The 22379-nt window shown below is 38.8% G+C and overlaps 1 protein-coding gene across 1 annotated transcript; it reads right to left on the bottom strand.

Moving 5' to 3' along the window:
• Positions 1-7585: 7585 nt before the first annotated feature.
• Positions 7586-16123, bottom strand: LOC134661030 (uncharacterized). Its single transcript, XM_063516930.1, has 3 exons — positions 15858-16123; positions 11164-11219; positions 7586-10034 (listed from the first exon to the last, which is right to left on the bottom strand). The coding sequence occupies exons 1-3, from the start codon at positions 15873-15875 to the stop codon at positions 7817-7819; spliced, it is 2292 nt and encodes a 763-aa protein (XP_063373000.1). The 5' UTR covers positions 15876-16123; the 3' UTR covers positions 7586-7816.
• Positions 16124-22379: the final 6256 nt, after the last annotated feature.

Raw genomic sequence — 22379 nt, 5'->3', positions numbered from 1 at the left:
GTATTGAGTAATTCGGCAGGGCTATTATTACACTTTGTAAAATTGAAAAATTAAAAAAAAAACCTAAATGTAAATAATTTCAAAATTGCTTTATTAGGGTTAGATATGAGGATATTAGGGATAATTTGAGGTATATTTTACAAAAAAAAAATTATGGTATTGTATCTGGAGAAGCCCAAACTTGGTATGTTTTGAAAACTATTTTTATTATAATTTAAACAAAATGACTGAAATGTAACTATGTGATATATTTTTAGCATTGGCTCAGAAAGCCCTTTCGTTTAATACCATACACGATAGGTTTCTAAACATTTTTTTTTATTTCATACAAAAAAACATGACGTCATAACTCCTCTCGTTTTTTTTTATTTGTTGGCGCTTCGGGTCAAATTGTTTCAAATGTCCTAAAGATCAATCGTACCGATTTTCAGACCTTTAACACCATTTGCAGCATTTTACTGATTTTCGCGGTGTACCGTCAGCGCTAGAAGTGGGCAGCAAAGAGTAGTATAATATATATATATATATATATATATATATATATATATATATATATATACTCTCCCGGCCGATTTCGACCACGGCGACTGTTTCAACTCCGCTGCTGAAGACAGGACAGTCGGCAGTCAACGTTTGTTCCTAATAAATATAACATTGATGAATCAAGGCGGTTTGTTTAAAGAGGGCCTGCCGCGAAACCAATTTCGTTATCTGCCACCATTAAATTTCGCTCGTATATGCAAGAGTGATAGAGAGGCAGATAACGAAATTTCCCCCACCCCCCTTTGGATGGTTCTTGTTTGAGTTATAATGTCACTGTATTGAGGACTCAACCTTTCCATTTTTAAAGTGTTTTTATATCGACATGACACTGGCTACTGTAGTAAATGCCAAAAAAGAAAAAAAAACGCTGTCATAGTAACGAAAATAATAAACACGTCAATCGAAATAAACAACGTAATATCCAAGAAAAATTTGCAAAATAGTATATGATAAATATGTAAAACATCATTAATTATCGAATTAAGATTACATACAACTTTGTGTAAAAAAAATTGAGGCAATTATACAGCCCGATTATACGGGTTACATTTTGAAAAAGATGATTATCTTGGAAAGAAGAGTAAATATACATAGGTGAACATAATGGTGAACAAAGGTATAGTAAAATAGGTAGGGACATAATTCAGGGTTTGCTTGTCTGGTCCACGCATGCTGTACCTATCACGACCACGGCACGGCCGTCTCCTGCTAACTTTTCGCTATAATAGTAAAATCATAGGTCTAATACCTATGATTTTAATATTATAGCGAACAATATTTCATGTTCATGATCTCGAATTTAAGACTTTAGCTTAGATTTATGGCGTGCGGCCTAGCGCGCGTTGCCTCTATGAGGAGCTGTCAAAGCGCTTTATATCTGTATGCTTTTGATGATGCGGATCAGCATTCTTATCCAGCGGGGCAAGCGGCCAGCCTGCAGAAGGGCACCCTACCGCACTTGGTAGGTCACTACACTCACTACCAGGATTTAGGGCTAATAATTTATTTATAAGTTTTTAATACATTTAAACGAGCAATTCTTGTATATTTATTTATTGATTTATATGTATAATATATTTCGGGGATCTCGGGAACGGCTCTAAACGGATTTAGATGAAATTTGCTATATGGAGGTTTACGGGGGCGCAAAATCGATCTAGCTAGGTTTTATCTCTGGGAAAACGCGCATTTTTGGGTTATTATATGTTTCCAGAGCAAAACTCGGTCTCCCAGACATTAAGTTTTTAATTTAAGTGTTTTTATCATGTTTCATATTTAAACTTACAGATGTGAATCACCAGCAGAGTTTTTGGAGAGGTGTGGTTTTCTTATTTCCTGTTACCAACCTGAAACACCATACCTACCTAAATATCAGAAAATAATAAAGTGAAGAAAATTAAATAAAGTTGAATGCTTAAAAACTTTAATGTTTTATTAAAATTAAACGAAAAAAAATGTGTAAACTGAAATAGATCAATTTTTTTTATTTGTAGTTGAATAACATATATGTATTTAATCTCCTTTAATTAAAAATCATCTCTGAGTAGATACATATTAAACAATAGGTACTATTAGGTCTTGGTAGTAATGTTAGGTCTTATGACCTACTGTATTTGACTATATTACTTACCAAGACCGGAGCCTGACCTGTCAGTCGCCAACTATTTTGATGCTCTTTGTAGGTAGCATCAAAATAGTTGGTGACTGACAAAGTTACCAAGTTACTAAGGTAGTAGGTACCTATATAGTAGGTAGCAGTAGCGCAATATTTAGTCAAAATATTTTTCACCTCAGCAGCTCGAACAAGGGTACTTTGCTACTTAAAAACAGTGAGCAAAATCGCATTTTGCTCACTGAGTGAGACAAAATGAGCAAAATGCGATTTTGCTCACTCAGTGAGCAAAATGCGATTTTGCTCACTGTTTTTAAGTAGCAAAGTACCAAGGGTTCGAGCTGCTGAGGTGAAAATTTAATTGTTGGTATATCTTAAGAAAACATGAGTGAATAGAGGTAAGTGATGAAGAAGGAATACATTTTTCGGGTTCTCTAATATGTTCTCACTGCTGAGGTGAAAAATGTTGTGTACTACACGAGATCAAAGTTATTTACATCTCGTGCGCTTTTGAGTCCCTTACTACGCTCAAGATTCTAAATTAGATTCACTCGCTACGCTCGTGAATCTATTATAGAATCTTTCGCTTGCACGGGACTCAAAATAAGCACTCGAAGAAATATCAAACTTTGATCTCTTGTTGTACAAATAACTATTGACTAATTTAGATTATTTTTATGCCAAAAAAGTAATACAAGCTATTCATGTTCCACTTAGTAATAAAATACGGACTTTTTCTGAATATGTGGTTTACGAAATGTGTTAAGGTACAACTTGTGGTTTATTAACGTGGTTTAGAAATAGGCAGCTTGAGTTGAGAGAGGTGATGAGTAAATTGTTTCATTTTTTTACAATTTTGAGCGTTTATAGGAGAATGTGTGGAGCAAGCATTATTTGACGTGTAGGTGTGGGTTCAACAAAAAGATCGCTTGTCAATAAGGCATTCTTGCTGTTAAAATTCAATTATTAATAGCCTTTATCGACCATCAGCAATGTAGACCCTTTTTGATTGATGGAAATTGTCACGTAAGTTCCACTACTCGCCGCCGCATCGCCTACAGCGCATTCGTTGGTCTATCGCTCACAAGATGTCATTAATTCATGTAAACTTACGTATTGAAAAAAAAAAGTTTTACTCTTTGCTATAAATTACCCTTTCGCACGTCAAAAACTCCAAGATGGTGCCGAAGGTCATAGAGAACCAAGTCTACCTTTGGAATCATTACTTGTCAAAATTTGACATTAGCAATCCACAGTTAGGTGACAACCAAACCAAACCATTATAAACCTTAAAGTAATAATAAAACAAAGTTGTTTTTTGTTAAATTATTGTTTGTACCAAATGAACTTCAGCACTTGATGAACTTCAAATGAACTTCAACAGTTGAATTTCAAATGACGCGAAATTTGACAGTTGCACATGTCGAATAGGGGCCCCGGATAGTGTCAATATAGGTCTCAGGTACAGCCTTGGACCGCAGCGCCCACCAGATCATCTCACGAGGGACACAGTCAAAGGCCTTTTCCATATCCAGAAACAGGAAATGTAGAGGCGTGTTCTTTGCTCTGCATCCCTCCATGAGGATCCTCAGAGCAAATACAGGGTCGATCGTTCCGCACCCTGGCCGAAACCCATACTGACATCCCGAGACTGTACACTCCTGTCGGAGCCGAGCATCGGTTATGCGCTCAAAGAGCTTCATGGTGTGAGACATAACCTTTATACCGCGATACTTGCTACACTCCCGCACCGAGCCCTTACCTTTGAAAACTGGAGTAATGATACTCAGCCTCCACTGGTTGGGTATCTTCCCGGTGAGGAGTATGCGGTTATAAATATCCGTGAGTATGCTCACACCCCGAGAGCCCATCGACTTCCACGCCTCTATAGCGATTCCGTCGGCTCCGACAGCTTTCCGATTCTTCATGCGGCGAAGGGCCGCCTCGACTTCCTCTGGCGTTATCAGTGGCACTAGTCCTTGATTCGGAGGGAGATCCGGAGGTTGCACCTCTTTGTGCTGGTTATTAGGAGGTTGTGGAAGTAAGAGCGCCATCTCTCCTTTACCGCGCGATCCTCGCATAGCAGGTTACCGTGAGGGTCATTTACGCAGCGGCACATGGAGATGTCCTGCGCCGCTTTGACCCTCGATCGTGCCAACTTATAAATGAACTTCTGCCCCTCAGACGACTCCAACTTATCGTACAGAGGGCGCAAGTGGTTTCGTCTGGCTCTGGCTACAGCTCGTTTAGTGGCACGTTTGGCATCCCTGTATGCCGCGTGGTCTTCTGGAGATCTGGACGCTTGCCACTTTTTAAAGAGGGCTTTTTTCTCCCTAGTCTCCCTCTGGACTGTGGCGTCCCACCACCAAGTCTCCTTGTCAAGCCTGCGACCCTCTTTAGACACCCCCAGCACCGCCTTCGCCGCCCGTGTGATGGCTGCCTGAGTTTTATCCCAGATTTGCTGTACGGAATGGCCATCCGTCACAACACTGAGGTCGTTGACAGCGGCAGCAAACTCATGGGACTTGGTTCCTTCGAGCAGCCACCACCGGGTTTGGGGACGGCATAAATAAATATAAATAAATAATAATATAAAAAATGTAGGGTAGATTCTTTGTTTAGAAAATCGTCTAAGCTAGAAATGTTTTATGTACTTACCCAGACATTTACATATAATATTTGTTTTTTTGTTTAAACAGGCTTTAATATAAAGAAAATATAGTTTGTCAAAGGACTGGCTCATTTCAAACATAGACAGAGCGAATTATGCTATCTTTGTCTTACACTAGTACTAGCGCCCAAAAGAAAAGGACGAGTATAGTTTTTTTTGTTTTTATTTACTGAAAAAATTGGTATTAACCCCTTTTAATATAGTTTGTCAAAGGTCTGTTTGATTTCAAACATAGACAGAGAGAATCATACTATCTTTGTCTTACACTAGTACCAGCACCCAAAAGAAAAGGATGAGTATAGTTTTTTTTGTTCCTATTTACTGACAAGATTTGGTTGACCCAGTATAGCTTCCTAAACTTCTTCAATCTTAAAGTAGGTAACCACATAAGGTCAAGCAAATCTTGTCAGTAAAAAGGCGCGAAATTCAAATTTTCTATTGCCATTCGGTTTACGTAAAAAAAAAGAAAGAAATTGTCAATGTGATTAGATGCTGGGGGCCGATTTTTGAATTTCGACCGCTCGATTTCGTGTATTTCATTCAATATTACCTCCACTACTAGGCATATGAATTCTACTAATAGAATTGTAAACGAGTGGTCAATACCACTCGATTCTAAATCTCTATCACTTGTATTTCAAAAATTAGCATTTCGCCGTTTGCCACCGATTTTCGAGTGACGAAATCGAACGATCGAAATTCAAAAATCGGCCGCCTGGTCGATATGTATTTGTGAGCATAGTTTGTGAGTGTGTTTGTGTGTGTTATAACGAATCACTAATGCAACATGCAACTACGAGAATTTAGCCGAAACTTATTGTAGGTACCTACCTAATTAACTGTTAAATAATAATTACATAACTAAATTATGTAGTTACTTGTGGTTGATGCTGGTGTCAGTGGTGACCCAAACAATGACGTTGACCAGGCTGACAGAATTTTTTTTAAATATGTAAACCGGTTGATTATTATGTACGGTGGTGAGTTAAGTATCTATACTTGGTCAAGCAGATCTTGCCATTAGAAAAAGGCGGCAAATTTGAAAAATGTAGGCGCGAAGGGATATCTTCCCATAGAAAATTTGAATTTCACGCCTTTTTTTACTGACAAGATTTGCTTGAACAGCTATATATATTTCGTGCATTTACACACATAATATTTATGTGTTTTAAAATTATCTTGTTATTTTGTTTTGTGAAGGAAAACATCGTGAGGAAACCTGCATACATCTGCGAAGAAATTCAAAGGTGTATGTGAAGTCCCCAATCCGCATTGGGCTAGCGTGGGGACTATAGCCCAAGCCCTCTCGCGCATGAGAGGAGGCCTGTGCCCAGCAGTGGGACGTATAAAGGCTGAATTATTATTATTATTATTATTTTGTTTTGATTGGGCAAAGTGATAAACAGGTTAAAAAATTGCGATTGAAGTGGAGTCCAGACGGGATCAGAAAAGAAATTGGCATCTCCAATTTAATCACAAATTTTAGTTTTATGGTGATATTTGAGCGTTCTAAATTAAAAAAAAGTGTCCTCAAACGCGAATACAGATAAGAAAAGAAACATGGTTTATTTATCAGCTGCGATAAACGAAAACCGAATTTTCTTTGTGGCTCCTATCGCTAGAATATGCAAGAGCGATAGAGAGGTAGATAACGAAATGTTGCTTTACGTTTTTAGGGCAGAGGCCCGTTTCTTAAAAGCTTGTAACTTGTAATGTAAGGGACTTCGTTTCTAACAAAAGCTGTCAAAAAGTGACATCCGCTTGTATTACAATTTACAAGCTTTTGAGAAAGGAGCCCTGTGCCCTATTTATCAAAAGCTTGTGACTTGTAATACAAGTGGAAGTCCCTTTTTGACAGCTTTTGTTAGAAAGGAACTTCCACTTGTATTACAAGTTGCAAGCTTTTGATAAACAGGGCACTGGTCTTTACAAATAGCCAAGATGGATGCCGGGTGTTGACAAAAAGATGGTTTTTAAACGCGTTTCAAGATTAATCAGCTGCACACTTCCACGTTATCGTGACATTAAATTTGGCGTTTATCGTGACATTCTCAAATTTGGTATTTTCAACTTTTTACCTGTAGCTTGGTTTTGATTACTGTAAGTACAAGTAAATGGTAAACATCAGTTACCTACCTTAGAACTTATTAGGTACATACTTACTGTAGGTACTTACATATACGATATTAAGCAAAAATGAAAAATGGTGTAATTATAACGGTGTTGAAACATTGTTTTGGCCAAATAGCGCTACTTTTCGGTACTCTTTGGACCTGGCTACGTCCACGGCACGTGTCGTCAGCACTCGTCACAGTGAAACGACGCGGCGCCTCAGAAATCCTCATGCAGAAAACCCCCTCTACATTTCACGGCCTGACATGTGGCCAGGCCAGGACCTTCTGTATAAGATACGATACAGCGCTATCAGCCCGAGGAAAGTGATTAATAAATCATGATGTGGCATAATAGTCGTGTAGGAAGTCTATAGTAAAATATGCAACATCATCCGGAAACCCCAACGAGATAGCTAAAAAAAACGGTCTCTGGGAAATGTGCAAAAAAAATATTGAAAAAATGTACAGTCCGCAAGAAAGCTTAAATATGATCTAAAAGTAATCAGCATAATTCAGATCATACACAATCATCTAGAGCTGATATTAGGTAATAGTGGAATAAAATTACTTGTCAAGTAGTAATTTATGAATTTTGTAATTATAAAACTTCTTCATGTGTATTAATATACGTTTTGTAATCAACGTCGTCTAAGATTCGTAAAATGCATGAATGAATTCCGTTATCGCTTCTATTTACATAAATAATAATCGAGTATGATTATTACGGCTACTTATGAAACAATTTAAAATATAAGTATTCACTTAGCAACAGTTGTGTATCAAACAACGCACTCGCGGTCTTCCCTGTGTTTTAAACGTAGACTAAGATCACGGATAATGTAATAACCTAACATTAGCACTAAAGTTCAGGATTGTTCATATTTTATCACCATATTTGAGCTTCCCTCTGACGGTGGATGAGTCCGTCGGGTGCTCGTTCGTGAATCTGTGGAGATGTCTGAGCGACGTCGGGAGCACCGACCTGCCAGAACTCTTGCCCGTTGATGTAAACTCCTTTAACACTGAAAACCTATGCGAAGGTTCAGTTTTTGTTGCTGCGACACTTTGTAGTCTTTTTTTCTCACGACTGCGTATGCTTTGCTTCGTTCCAGGATGGTGGTCTGTTGTAGGCGTGGCCGCCGTATCTGTGCTTTGTATCCTGTAAAAGCGAAGCGTAGGACCTGTGGTTGTGGCCACCGACGATGGCTGAGAAGTCGTGGACGGGGTGGGGGGCTCGGCGTACTGGAAGTTGTCGTTAGAGGCAGCCGGAGCCGACATAGCGTCACCGTGCAGCGCTTTGATAGCCATTGCCGAGTAATATTGGTGTACTGGTGAAGTTTCTTTTATAGTGTACGCCGTTGGTATATCTGTCGATTTAAAATTATCGAATGCTGCATTTATTTCCGCAGATGTAGGCGTATCGTCCTCTAGAGTTACACCCGACCCAGATGAGTTCGGATCTTCTAGATGGTCTAGGACGGATTGATGTTGAGTGTGTCCTCCAAAACTAATATTTTGGGTCGATATCGACTTGTTTTTATTTTTTTTTATGTTTCGTGCAGCCTCCCTGTCTTTGTTTTCTGTCGCTTGAGTGTTTGAAGGAGAGGCATATGTGTCGTAATCAAAGTTATTAGAGTAGCCTTTGAAATCAACAAACGGATCTTTGAAATTCGTAAAGCCAGTTTGTGTCTGCGCGGATGCTGAGGAGTCGTAGGACGTCGGCTTGTAGTCATGCACGACGGTGTTGGACAAAGAGAAAGGCGCCGGCACACTGGCCTGCTGCAGCCGGTAGTCTGCGAGCTTGTCGTCGCCGTAGTATGGGTTCGGCGTTACATAACGACTTTTCAGTTTAGACTTGTCTTTAACTTTAAAAGATGGAATCCGCCTGTAATCATCATAGTTCACTTCCGATGAAGATTCGTAATGTGACGTTGGCGTTGTCGGTGTAGGTTTCGGCGCCTTCTTTGGACGACTATGGGGCGAATAGATACCTTCATAATATGAAAAGTCAGTCGATGCGGACGGTTTAGTTGGCTTAGAGTACTTTTGTGTCCCATATTTGTGGCGTTTAGGGGCACTTCCGCTGATTCGTAAACCCTGGCTATTGTAAGAGCCCTTGGGAGGAGAACCCAGGCTGTCTTTTATTACATCAATATCTGATGTAATCTCGCCATGATCGTGAAATATGTGATCATGGGTTACGTCGCGAGGATTGTAAGCAGCGTATTCTAAATGCGATGGCGTTCCCATCGACCCGACAGCTGTTAATCCCGTGAAGGGGTCGGAAGAGAGAGCCAGCAAGGCCTGTGAGTTTTTAAGTGGAATCAGTGGGTGGTGCGCGGCCAGCGCGGACATGCTGGCGAGATGGTCGCGCGGCCCGTGTGCCCCGTGCAGGCCCACGACACCGGTCAGCTTGGGCCTGTCGTCAAATACTACCTTGTGTATGTGCTCTTCGCTATACGTGTGAATGTGTTCGGTGTCGCCGTCGATAATTTTTTCAACTCGTTGCGGTTTCCTTATCTTTTTAATAGTTCCGGATCCTGCCACGTCCGAATAGAACTGTTCATGAAAACTGGATACTGGGTGTTCTTCTTCGGGTTGAGGTCTATTTCGCACCGTTATAATACGTTTAGGCTTAACTTTTTTGACCTTCTTTCGCGGGGACTCATTAACCTTTAAAACCTTCACCCTTTTCGGGGCCGAAGCGGCTGTCGCGGCTGGAGCTGAGAAGGCGGACGGCAGGTAGGAGTCTTCCGGTTCGGGCGGAGGATCCAAGTCGTAATCCTGCTCTTCGACTTCAGAGTGGTTGGGTCCGTAGTAACCTCGGGCTCTATACAGTGGCAACAACTTGGAGGCGGCAGCCGCAACTCCGGGCAGTCTATTATGTGACTCCTCAAACAGCTCCTCTGAATCAAGTGGTACGATGCTGGCAACAGATGGCAACGCCACGTTCGTCGGGACCGCTACTGCCCCTTCTGCGTTCGGTAAGTAAGCGGGAGCATATTGGGACTGCGCAGGATGTTGCGTTATATAAATCTTCTTGTGGTGGTGTATGTGCTTCACCTTTTGTGGTAGATGTATCCGGATTTTTTTTCTGCAACAAAACAAAGTAGTGTCGGTATATCTTTGCGAGTGATCGATCGCATGCATGTTCATCGTGTTTTGCTGGTGGCGGTTCCGCTTAGTGTCAATGGCTCGCGCGTGATGCGGCAGCGGCTTTCGCTGCTACGTCGCCGCGACGTCGCTGCCGCCCCGCCGTCACACTCGCGTAATTCACACATTTTGGACCGCCAGTGTAAGTATTATCGATCGTTTAGCTTTACCTCATAGTGCGTAATGGCCCTAGAAATACTCGCACTTTCTACTGGCCAAGTACTCATTACGCCTGGTTGGCTGGTTCATTTCAAGCAATTAGCGCTTAGCGGGGAAACATAACAATTTAAGGTCGCAATCGCTGGTGCATTGACATCGAATTTTACAGCGCGTGGCTTAGGGCGATTAAAAAGAACGCTTTCGCAAACTATAATGAGAATCAATGAAGGACACAAGGTCATTTGAGGTGTTTATGTGAAACATGGTTAAATGGTAATATTGATTTTGGGAGGTAATTATATAGTTAGTGTGGATTAGCCTGCCATGGTTATCATACCATGTGTAGGTATTTTGACCATAAATATATGTTATTATAAACCATTAATAAAGCGTGTAAGATTGATAACAAGTACAAAATTAAAGTTGGTTTAATCAAAACTCTGAACGTTAGGTTTGATAATGCTGTTCTCATTTTTCCGATAGTAATAATTTGATAATTAAATTAATAAAATGTAAAATATATTTAATATGTCATAGCCTGGCAGGTTAATCGTGTCTCCGTGTGTGTAACAAATAGATTTCGCAATGCTTTTAGCTAAATGTTTTACCCTTCATCTCCATAATTAAAGTATTTAAAAATAAAACTATAACCACCACCACAAAATACCTAGTTGCAATCGGCTGGGGCCCGTTTCTCAAAAGCTTGTAATACAAGCGGATGTCACTTTTTGACAGCTTTTGTTAGAAAGGAACTTCCACTTGTATTACAAGTTACAAGATTTTGAGAAACGGGATGCCTCACCTTAATGAATTAATTCTTTGTGCGTTTCTGCAACGTATTGACAACATTCAGGGTTTGTTATCTAATAGGTACCTACTCTACTCATTTTATAGTTTGTTTGTCTACTTACTTTGGCCCATCGGCGCTAACGTGGACACACGCAACAGCTATTACCAGGACGGCGAACTAAAAAAGTAAATAATAGTTAGGTTTTAATACTTTTAATTACCAATCAGCAGTATTGTTTTTAATAGTTTTTTATTGAGGCAAAGTTGTCGATTTGCTTCAGAGGGATTAAAACTACCTCTTGTCTATGTATTCACTTAAACAGATTGAAAGACAAAAAAAACGTAAATTATGTAACAATTATGAATCTAATACGATCTTTTAAAATTATACAGGTAGGTATATGGCCTTCTGTAAATAGGTAGAATTATCAAATCAGATTCAAACTCAATTAACCAGGTATTCGTAAAATAAGTACCTAATACCTAGTATTTACAGACTTTGGATTGTTTCTTTCATTTTGATTGTATACCGAGTAGGTATATATAGGTAATCAACAAAAAAATCACACATTTGTAGTAATAAGTATAACATAGTCACTTAGTACAAATGAAAAAGTCAGTGTGTAGTGCAAGGCTATGGGATTTACATACAACCGGCGCATGCAAAAATGTAACCCATGTGCAATTTATAGCCCTCGGGATATTTTGTATGAGTTAAGGATGACTCACGTTAGAACGGGCCGGGTCCGGGCCGAGGCTTCCGACACTTCGTTTTCTATAGAAAGCATCACGTGATCGTCGGCCACAAACGACAACAAATTCGTTTATAAAGTTTATAACTCGCATACGGCTGAACCTATTTTAATAATTTTGGGTTTGTTGGATTCACCTCTGTTCCGATAAGGAGAATAGCTATAAATATCGATCAAATCACAAATATTTTTTTAGGAAAATTATGGCTGACCATGTAGGTATTTTGTAAAAGTGGATATCGTTTTCTAGGTTTTCGAGGGTGCGAATTCAACACTTTAGAATCTGAGATAACGGATACCTATGTAGGTACTTTTATATAAAAGTCGTTACGCCTATCTTTATCTAGATTCTCGGGGTTACGGATTTCCGATATTATGGCCATTTTTAGTTCCGTAGCTCAAAAAAAAACGGAACCCTTATAGGATCACCCGTGCGTCTCTGTCTATCCGTCTGTCACAGCCTATTTTCTCCGAAACTACTGGACCAATTAAGTTGAAATTTGGTACAAATATGTCAGTTTGTGGCCCAAAGACGGACATGTAACGTAAACAAATGAATTTTAAACATGGAAGCCACTTTTGGGGGGTAAATGAGAAAATTAAAAAAATAAAGTTTATTAAACTATATCGTGTTACATGTGAAATGAAAGAGCTTATTGTGAGAAACTCAATTTTATTGAAATTAGTTTAGGATGAAAAGAAAATAGCCAAAAGATTACCATTCCCCCATTCCAGTCTAAAATTATGGAAAAATACGCAAAATAGTTCTTTACCTATAGATGACAGGAAAACCTATTAGAAATCTGCAGTCAAGCGTGATCGTGAGTCGGACTTAATTACTTAGTTTTTAATATTATTAAAATTGTGTACTATACGGAACCATGGAGAAAAAAATGCATAGATTGCTCACTCCTTACATTAGTTTTGATACCAAAAAGACTATTAATTTCAGTGTCTACATATAGCATCGAGTAGCGGGACTATCAGTACTGCTACTTGACAATAGATGTAGCACCGACCGGAAAGTCTTATGCTCAACATAAGACTTTCCGATATCTTCATTACAATCTTACAATAAATCTTCATTACAATAGATGTAGCAGTATTGATAGTTCCGCTACTCGATGCTAGATGTAGACACTGAAATTAATAGTCTTTTTGGTATCAAAACTGATGTATGGAGTGAGCACTCTATGACGGAACCCTTGGAACGCGAGTCCGACTCGCACTTGGCCGGTTCTTACACTTCGCCGTAGACAGGTAAATAATCGCGGCAATAAATAATCTCTCACTTGCATCAATCATTGAAAATTCTAGTGAAAATGTAGGCAAATAAATCGTGCGAAGTATGACGGGCACATTCACTTTCTGACAAGAATATAAAGGCACAGAGCGCCTACCGCGAACCACGTTCGACGTGTTGCCTCTCTGTCGCACTTGTAAATTCGTACGTAAGTGTGACAGGGAGGTAACACGTCGAACGTGGTTCGCGGTAGGCCCTCAGGGCGGACACGCCATACATCAAAAATGATTTGCGTTTATATGTGTGCGCGGCACGTCTGTACACGCGTCATTGAGTTTCTGACGGAATCCTGACGGAATCCCAGTAGAGCGACTTACGCACACATTCATGTCGCGGCCAGTCGCGGGCGAGGTAATCCGAATCGGGGCGGTGCGTGTCCGTTCTGTATGATAATACTATTATTTATTCTGTGATAAATGTAATAATTACTTTACCCAAGAGTGAAGCACAAAGTGGTTCTATAATATGTGTAGAGTCACATTTTTGGCTTGCTGGTTTCCTGGGTTGCTACATTTGCGCGTCTTACGCTTTTCCTACCTTAAGGATGACTCGTGCTAGACCGGGCCGTGCCCGGGCCGAGGTGTCCAACGTCTCATTTTCTATGACGGCTGATCGGTGATCACGTGGTGCTTTCCATAGAATACGAAGCTTCGGAAGCTCCGGCCCGGCCCCGGCCCGGTCTAGCGTGTCATCCTTAAAAAAACCGGACAAGTGCGGGTCGGATTCGCCTACAATTCCGTACAAATTTAACTTACTTTTTTTTACAAATTTATAGTTTTCAGATTTTATCATCTACATGTAGTGTAAGACGATATTACCTACTTGCTAAATTTCATAGTTCTAGGGCAACGGGAAGTACCCTATAAATTTTGATTCCCTTGAGAGTGTCGAATATTATGTATACTTATACGTTTATTGCGGCATAGACCGCCGTATCTTTCTGTACCCAAATGGTAAAATCGGGTCCCTATTACTAAGACTCCTCTGTCCGTTTTTTCGTCTGTCTGTCAGTCTGTCTGGCCGTCACCAGGCTGTATCTCATGAACCGTGATAGCTAGAAAGTTGAAAATTTCACAGATGATGTATTTCTATTGCCGCTATACGGAACCCTCAGTGGGCGAGTCCGACTCGCACTTGTCTGGTTTTTACGTTAACTTAGAAGTTAACAGGTATGTTTGACTCACATTGTATAATTCTTTGTCTTTTGAAAGTTACCGAGTTGCATTACTATTAGAATAAAAGGTAGTCTTTATAAAAATCTTAACATTAATGTAATTTCTTCCCATTGTGTGCGCTCGAAAAAGATTGCGATTACATACGAAAATATAGGTACACCGCGGGCTCGAGTAACCCGAAGGATTTTAACCACATATTAGCGGTGTTACCCAACACGGGCATATTTTTGCTTACAGGGTAGCTCCATCCCTTGCATCATAAATATGTGTATTGTTTTTTTTGAAATAAAGAATTTTGTATTTTGTATTTGTATATTCCTGAGGTAATTAAGGAGCAAGAAATTTGATATGACTTTTGGTCCAACTACGCACTGTGACATGAGAGTTTTCTGCACACGAGACGTTATTTCCTTTTACACCTTGGCGAAAAAAAACATTACAACGATTTAGTAAAGTTTTTGTTTATTTACTGAAATATCTTGCAAGTTTCTAATGTCTATCAGTAGGTGTGTCTAAACCAAGACTTTATATGATATTTTAGTCTCTAAATGCGGTCAAGAATACACCTTTAAAATCTGTCGGGTTATTTGAGCCCACGATGTATATTTTTGTAAATATTGTAATGAAGATATTTAATATGTGTGTAAAATAAAGTTTGCATGCACTACATCAGCGGTCGGCAACCTTTTAGCAGCCAAGGGCCACATACTCGTAGTAGTTATCGAAGTTGACACGGGTCGTACTTTGTTAAGAGCCAACAGGAGTGGTCATTTCTCCATACAAACGTACTCGACTGTTTCCTCCGTGGGTTTTGAAGCTAGAGCAATGATTTTTTCAACACAGATTAATATTGTCAATATCTGTGTCGGACCGTTTTGCTTTTTTTGATATTTTTGTTTTTGAGCCCTTCAAAAATGACCAAAATGGCCTAATTGACTATGCCGCAATGAGAGGCGAGCTATTCAAAACTGATATCAATTAGTCAAAAAAGCAAAACGGTCCGACACAGATAATGTCATAATCATTTAGATTTCCAAATTTGGTTACGATTGGTTAAGTTTTGGAGGAGGAAACAGTCGAGTACGAAACCTCGATTTTTGAGATTTTTACGCAGGATTTTTCGCCTTGTCCTTATCGCACTAGTTTTAGGAGCCGCTTCCGTTAGCGAGACGGGTATATTTACCTAAAATATTTAAATCTTAGCTCCTGTTGGCTCTTAATATTTATGACTTTATCAGATATTGTCGTTTGTCAATATTACATAAAAAATCGCCAGGGCGGCTCGCGGGCCGCAAGTGACAGGTTCACAGGCCGCGCGGGCCGCAGGTTGCCGACCGCTGCACTACATTATCAACCAGTCCGGAAAAGGACTTAACCCAAAAAAAGCCGTTAGGTCCATGTAATATTTATACATTTAATTTCTAATTAAGTCCTCATTCCAATATTAAGTATTAGACTTCACTTTTTTTAAGATCATGCAATCCTCATTAGGTTCACTTGTTTCACTGTCCCAAAATGCACCTTTTGTGTCACTTTCACCAGTCACTTAACACTATTCCAAAACTACGACACTACATGATACCGACCAATTTCCACCAATCCATGTTCACTTTCCGCTGTTGCGCTGGAGGAAGGTGTTTTCACGTTTTTCTATATTTTTTTCATGGGTATGGAGCACTGGTGGAAACCGCACTGGCCTTCAAGCTCATATGATAATTATTCGCGAGCGCCTGATTATTTATAACATTCATTTTCACGCCTGAAAGGGTGCACGCCGCGTGTGTGTGTAGTGCACTTCAAGTGCAACTGGCGCCCGCGCAGCGCGCCCGCCACTTTACGATCAATTTAAGATATAAACTAAAGGCTGTCCCAAAAAGGACGCAAGATTTGAAATTGATGAAAAACACTTTTTTTTCGTTATAATATATTTGTATATAAAATCTTGAAATAAATAAAATAGGGTTATTTGTGGAATAATACATCAGGCAAATGTCCTCCTAGGCTTTGCTGGCACATACGCACTCTTTTGTCAAAATTTTCTATGACCATTTTGCATAGATGCGGCTGAATTTCTCCAATGCAGCGTCTAATTTCCTCTTTTAAAGCATGTGTGATTGTGGGCTTATTGGCATAGACTTTAGACTTTAAATAACCCCGATCCACTTTCCCTGAATTTTCCAACCACTCTGCTCACAGTTGATGAAGTCAAGTCTATTCCGACCATATTTTGCACGGAATTTTCGAACCGTACCCGCCAAACTTTCATTACTTTTGAAATATTGTTCAAAAACGCGTTGATCTTTCGTATAACCCGCCATTTTTACAAGCCCTCAACATTCAGCTGTCAAATAGTTTTTTTTAGGGTTGCCAGCACTAAAATACAAAAGCGGCCAAGTGCGAGTCGGACTCGCCCATGAAGGGTTCCGTATTTAGGCGATTTATGACGTATAAAAAAAAACTACTTACTAGATCTCGTTCAAACCAATTTTCGGTGGAAGTTTACATGGTAATGTACATCATATATTTTTTTTAGTTTTATCATTCTCTTATTTTAGAAGTTACAGGGGGGGGGACACACATTTTACCACTTTGGACGTGTCTCTCGCGCAAACTATTCAGTTTAGAAAAAAATGATATTAGAAACCTCAATATCATTTTTAAAGACCTATCCATAGATACCCCACACGTATGGGTTTGATGCAAAAAAAAATTTTGAGTTTCAGTTCGAAGTATGGGGAACCCCAAAAATTTTTTGTTTTTTTTTTATTTTTGTGTGAAAATCTTAATGCGGTTCACAGAATACATCTACTTACCAAGTTTCAACAGTATAGTTATTATAGTTTCGGAGAAAAGTGGCTGTGACATACGGACGGACAGACAGACGGACAGACGGACAGACAGACAGACAGACATGACGAATCTATAAGGGTTCCGTTTTTTGCCATTTGGCTACGGAACCCTAAAAATGGCGGCAAATTGAAATCTTGCGTCCTTTTTGGGACATCCTTTACATTGCTATAATACACGTACGAGTATAAGATACCTAAAAAACGTACCTATTACTTACGTAAATAGTAGGTCAGTTGAAGGCAAAGCTCGCAATATGCCTAGGTAATCATAGAAAATCGATTCTTAAGGTGCAGTAGGTTCAGAAAATTGAGTTTTTTTAATTGGCGCTTTTTGTATCACAATATGGCTGCCATAAATTAATTAGCAATCTTTTTCTCGAGGGACTGTATACTTATTTGAATCCTGAGTTTTTGACTTTCGCTCGATAGATAAAAAACACGAACATAATAAGTAGGTCTAAAATGCATTTTTAAAAGTTTGTAACAAATCATGCAGTAAAGCTAAAATATGAAAATTTCATCTAAAAATCAAACATGATAACGTATCGATTAGTTTTATTTTTATTTAAACGCATAATTTTATTTAAATTTAAATTATTGAAATAAACATGATATCCGCGCTCCCGGACACGCACTTCCATCTCGCTCACGCCTCAGTGAGTGACAGAAGAACACGAATATCTGGCGCATCCCCTAGCAACGGCTACATGGAAACACTTTAATTTGTTCAATGTCAACCTTCTTAACTCAACATTTAATACTTCTCTGTTCGTAGTCACTTTCCTCTACAACGCGGGAAAACGCTGCGATCAGCTACGAACGTAGCGCTACGATAACGTTGGCAGTGAATGCGTTAGCAACGGTTAATTTGCAGAGTTTTGATCTGATGTATTTTCATTTTACATTATTTGTGTTTTCTAGATAGTAATATCCAGTCGTGCGTCGTAAAAAAATGTATGAAGTAGTACTTTTTTATAGCCAAATAAAGATAGTCTAAACATATATCGATATTTTATCTAAAAAAATATTTTCATACAAGTGGGAGAACTTCTGAAAGTGCTCTGACTAGTGTTGTGAATAACGCTCATTTCGAGGCTTAAAGACTCTAACCCTTAAGACTCTCGAGGCTTAACGCCTCAAAGGTGGCAAAGCAGATTTCTTACATCCATTACGCCTAAAATAAATAAATAAAATTCTCAAATATAGTCGAGGCTTCAAGACATACGAGTCTTAAGGGCTCGAGTCTTTAAGCCTAAAAATAAGCGTTACTCACAACACTGGCTCTGACGCCTCTGACTAGACAAGAACATAAGCATCAGAACTTCATAAGTATAACTTCGTACCACCTGTTATGAGCAAGTGCGATGAAAAATATCTTAGTTTTGTGTTGTACCAAATGTTTTTTTACTTTTTGTCATGTAGACCGGTAGTTTGCCGCAGTTTGTTAAGCATATGAATGTAAGTACCTAAGTGGTAACATAGTAAGTGGAAGTCTACGAAAAATTGTATTCACGAAAAATACTTTGATAAGACACCTGTGATGTCTGTCTACGGTGAAGTACGGTGTATTCCCATTTATCTCCGCCCTACGTGACCGCCGCCATCCATGAGGCGGGGCGAATAAGAACACACCTTGTCTTTATCCAATGAAATATAATGATAGCGCGGTTAAGGATTTTTTCTACACGGAACACTGCCATAGATCTTTCAATTCGTATGTAGGTACTTGAAAACTATATGAATGTAGGAATTTTCCCATAGAGAATCGTGATAGCATTGTTCTGAATTTTCGAGATGTTCACGTTTGGCGATTTGTCTTATTTGTTAAGGACAAAAAATTGCAAGCTCCAGTTCAGATTGAATGAATCTGACGATGTAGGTATTTCATAGAATAAGAAGAATAGTTTCTGTTTTGTAAGTGTTTTTATATTTTACTTTTATATTCATATTATAAATTACCTAACTTAAGATGAAAAATAAATAAAGTTTAATAATATAACGTAGGTAACGTACCGAAATACCGATTGTACCATAATTAGCACGTACTGGCCGAGTCCACACATACGCGTGACATTTTAGTGGAAAAGTAGACCAAACTATAAGCATTCAAGTTAGTAGGATGACTCGATGATGGTCCGGGCAGCGAGCACTGCTCGCGTGAGCTCCCCTGCGCACACGCAACACATCCGCATTATAATACCGATCGCGTAACAACTACAAACAACCGTTTTTTGAGGAAATAACTCGATAACAACTAAATAATAATTGGTCGAGAAATGGTACGCCGTACTTTGTAAAGGGTTCCGTAACTATTAAATGTTATAAACAACTCGAGCCAAGACACAATGTATTTTTACTACCTAACTGTAATAAGCATAGTTCGACGGCTAAAATAGGTATAGTTTATGTCCCGTTTATGGTTTTGTAAACACAGAGTATTTTTTTTCTTCATATAGGTAGTACTTAAATAACTGTTTATTTCCTACCGCTGTCATTTTATTTATTTCTGTTTGTTTTACTAGGTAAGTACCTACTTAATTGGTATTTAAATACTTTCTATTTTATAATTTCCTTCATATTTTTTTTAACACTTGAGCAAGCAGCTAACGTGTGATTTAAAGAAATACGAGTAGGTATAAATTAATTTAACTATCCGTTACGTATCGTTGTTATTACGTCAATATTTTTGCTAATTTATTACCATTCGTGCCTAGTTAACAAAAAATCTGTCTGATATTTATTGCAAAGTTGTGTAAGTAGAATGTGGGTACATTGTCCATCAAAATCGAAAGTAAGACTGTTTTCTGTTAAGTGCTTAAATAGGAGTGAGTGGTTATTACGAGTTAACTATCATATCACAAGTTACTATTACTAGCCATGACCGTGGAAGGTCTTGAACATGCCGGCCACGGTCCACCGCATGCAACGCACACACCTACATAACTTTTTAGTCAATTATCTATTTTAATATAAAGGAAGAAAGCCCATGTGAATAGCAAAAAAGATTGTACTTTTTACAAAACAAATGAAAATGTTGTACGCTCAAAGACCATGAAAATAAGAATATAGTGGTTTGTTGCTTTGTGGTTACCACCAGTTTGGCACTGACATAAACGCTATCGAAAACGTAACTTACTTTCTATGCATCTCGCTCGTACTCGCATATTAGTGCGAGCGAGATGTATAGAAAGTGAATTACTTAGACGTTAGCGTAGTATACAGGGTGCTTCCTGTAACAGGAGCAATAAATTAAACTAAAGGCTGTACTCCTCAAACAGACCAACATTTGTTCAGCAACTTTTAAAAATTATGAATCCTTTAGACTTCCTCTTTTTCATACAAAATAAATATTGCCTTCAATGTACGCTGACATTAGTGAGTTTGACGTTGCTTGTCACGCTTTAAACATAACAAAATTTACAATACATTGCGTCTTAGAATAAACTTTAAAGTGTAATAAAAATCAAAACATGAGTTATTTTCAAAAGTTGCTGAACAAATGTTGGTCAGTTTGAGGAGTACAGCCTACAGTTTAATTTATTGCTCCTGTTACATGAAGCACCCTGTATATCAGTTTTGACACTGTCAGTGACTCATGGTCACGTGGCTCTTTATACTATGTAAGCATACGCGTGTAGCCTGAAATAGCCTCATCGGGTATTCCAGTGCCTCGTGGCACCACTCTCCCCCACTAATATCAGTTAGCACAAACTATCCTTATCTAGGCTGTCCGTATACACTCGTCTATGTTCGGGATCGGGAGTACGAACCCTCGCACATTAATCGAGTAGGTACTTCTATTCTATATACTTAACTATTGTATGTTTTGCATACAAAACTTATATTAGTTCTTTACACATTTTGTTTCTTTAAGGTGCAATAGGTTCAGACAGTTTAATAATGCCGAATTTACGCGGAATATACTTAAATTACCAATATTATAATTACCGTTAAGGATGTTCACGTAATACGAATGCAATATAAACGCATAATATGGTCATCTAGTATTTAAATCATCGGTATCTACTTTTTTTTCGGGCCATGCGATTCTGCAATCTATTGCATTTCAATAAGTACCATCAAATGCGCAGGAGATGGTTGGTTGTCGACATCCGTTATTAGAGTCTTAACGTAGCGAGTCGAGTTGACATGCGACTGTTATATCACGATTACGATTTACTGAATGAAAAAACGTTATGCTATAAGTGCTATTGACCGTCACATATAAAAGCGACCACGACATGTAATAAGGCTAATTAATAGTTTTGCTTTTTTATTTTCATTTACTTTTTCTTTATTTTATTATTATAGTTGGTGGTTGGTTGGTGGTTTGACCAGAACAAAAAAACTATACACACCCTTTTCTTTTGGGTGCTAGTACTAGTGTAAGACAAAGATAGTATCATACTGTCTCATTTCAAACATAGACAGAGAGAATCATAATGATTCTCTCTGTCTATGTTTGAAATGAGACAGTCCTTTGACAAACTATACCTGAGTTATTTGGACCGGCTAGGAAAATATCACTTTTACCTGTTTTCAAAAATCATTCTAGTTTGCTAGAGTCCATCTAAGTTAACTATAATGCACCAATTTGAATAGAACAAAGTGAGGGCGTGTACATCGTATTTGCATAAAAATTGACATGATAACAATACAGCCATTTGATATCATTAAGCTGATCTGATGATATAGCCAGGGGGAGGATATAGTGACACTCTTCGGTGCCTAAAGGATGACTCACGTTAGACCGGACCGTGTCCAGGCCGGAGCTTCCGGAGCTTCGTTTTCTATGGAAAGCATCACGTCATCACCTGTCATCTGTCATAGAAAAGTAAGCGCCGGAAGCTCCGGCCCGGACACGGCCCGGTCACGGCCCGGTCTAACGTGAGTGATCCTTAATAGTTCCTAAGTTTCCTAACTAGTAAAACTCTGTATTATTGGATCATGTGATTATTTTTGATGAAGCTTGTATTATATTACAATGTCGACATAACATTCATTCGGCAATAAACCCGTGTATGAAAGCTTATTTTCTTACGCCAATGCCAATATTTATTGAAATAAATACCAATATTTCCCTACGCAAAAATAGGTCATATCAAATTCAAAGCAAACGTAACGACGGCTAACTTTAAAGTAAGTATAATTTCATAGTCCATTAATTTACTTAAAACATGTTAGTAATGCGTACACATAGCATGTACAATAGGCCTCGCTGAAGAAAATCGCACTAGGTTTACTTACCAGTTGCGTAAT

This window comes from Cydia amplana, chromosome Z (genome assembly GCF_948474715.1).
Source record: "Cydia amplana chromosome Z, ilCydAmpl1.1, whole genome shotgun sequence".
Taxonomy (NCBI): Eukaryota; Metazoa; Arthropoda; class Insecta; order Lepidoptera; family Tortricidae; genus Cydia; species Cydia amplana.
This window is presented reverse-complemented; position numbering and strand designations above follow the sequence as displayed.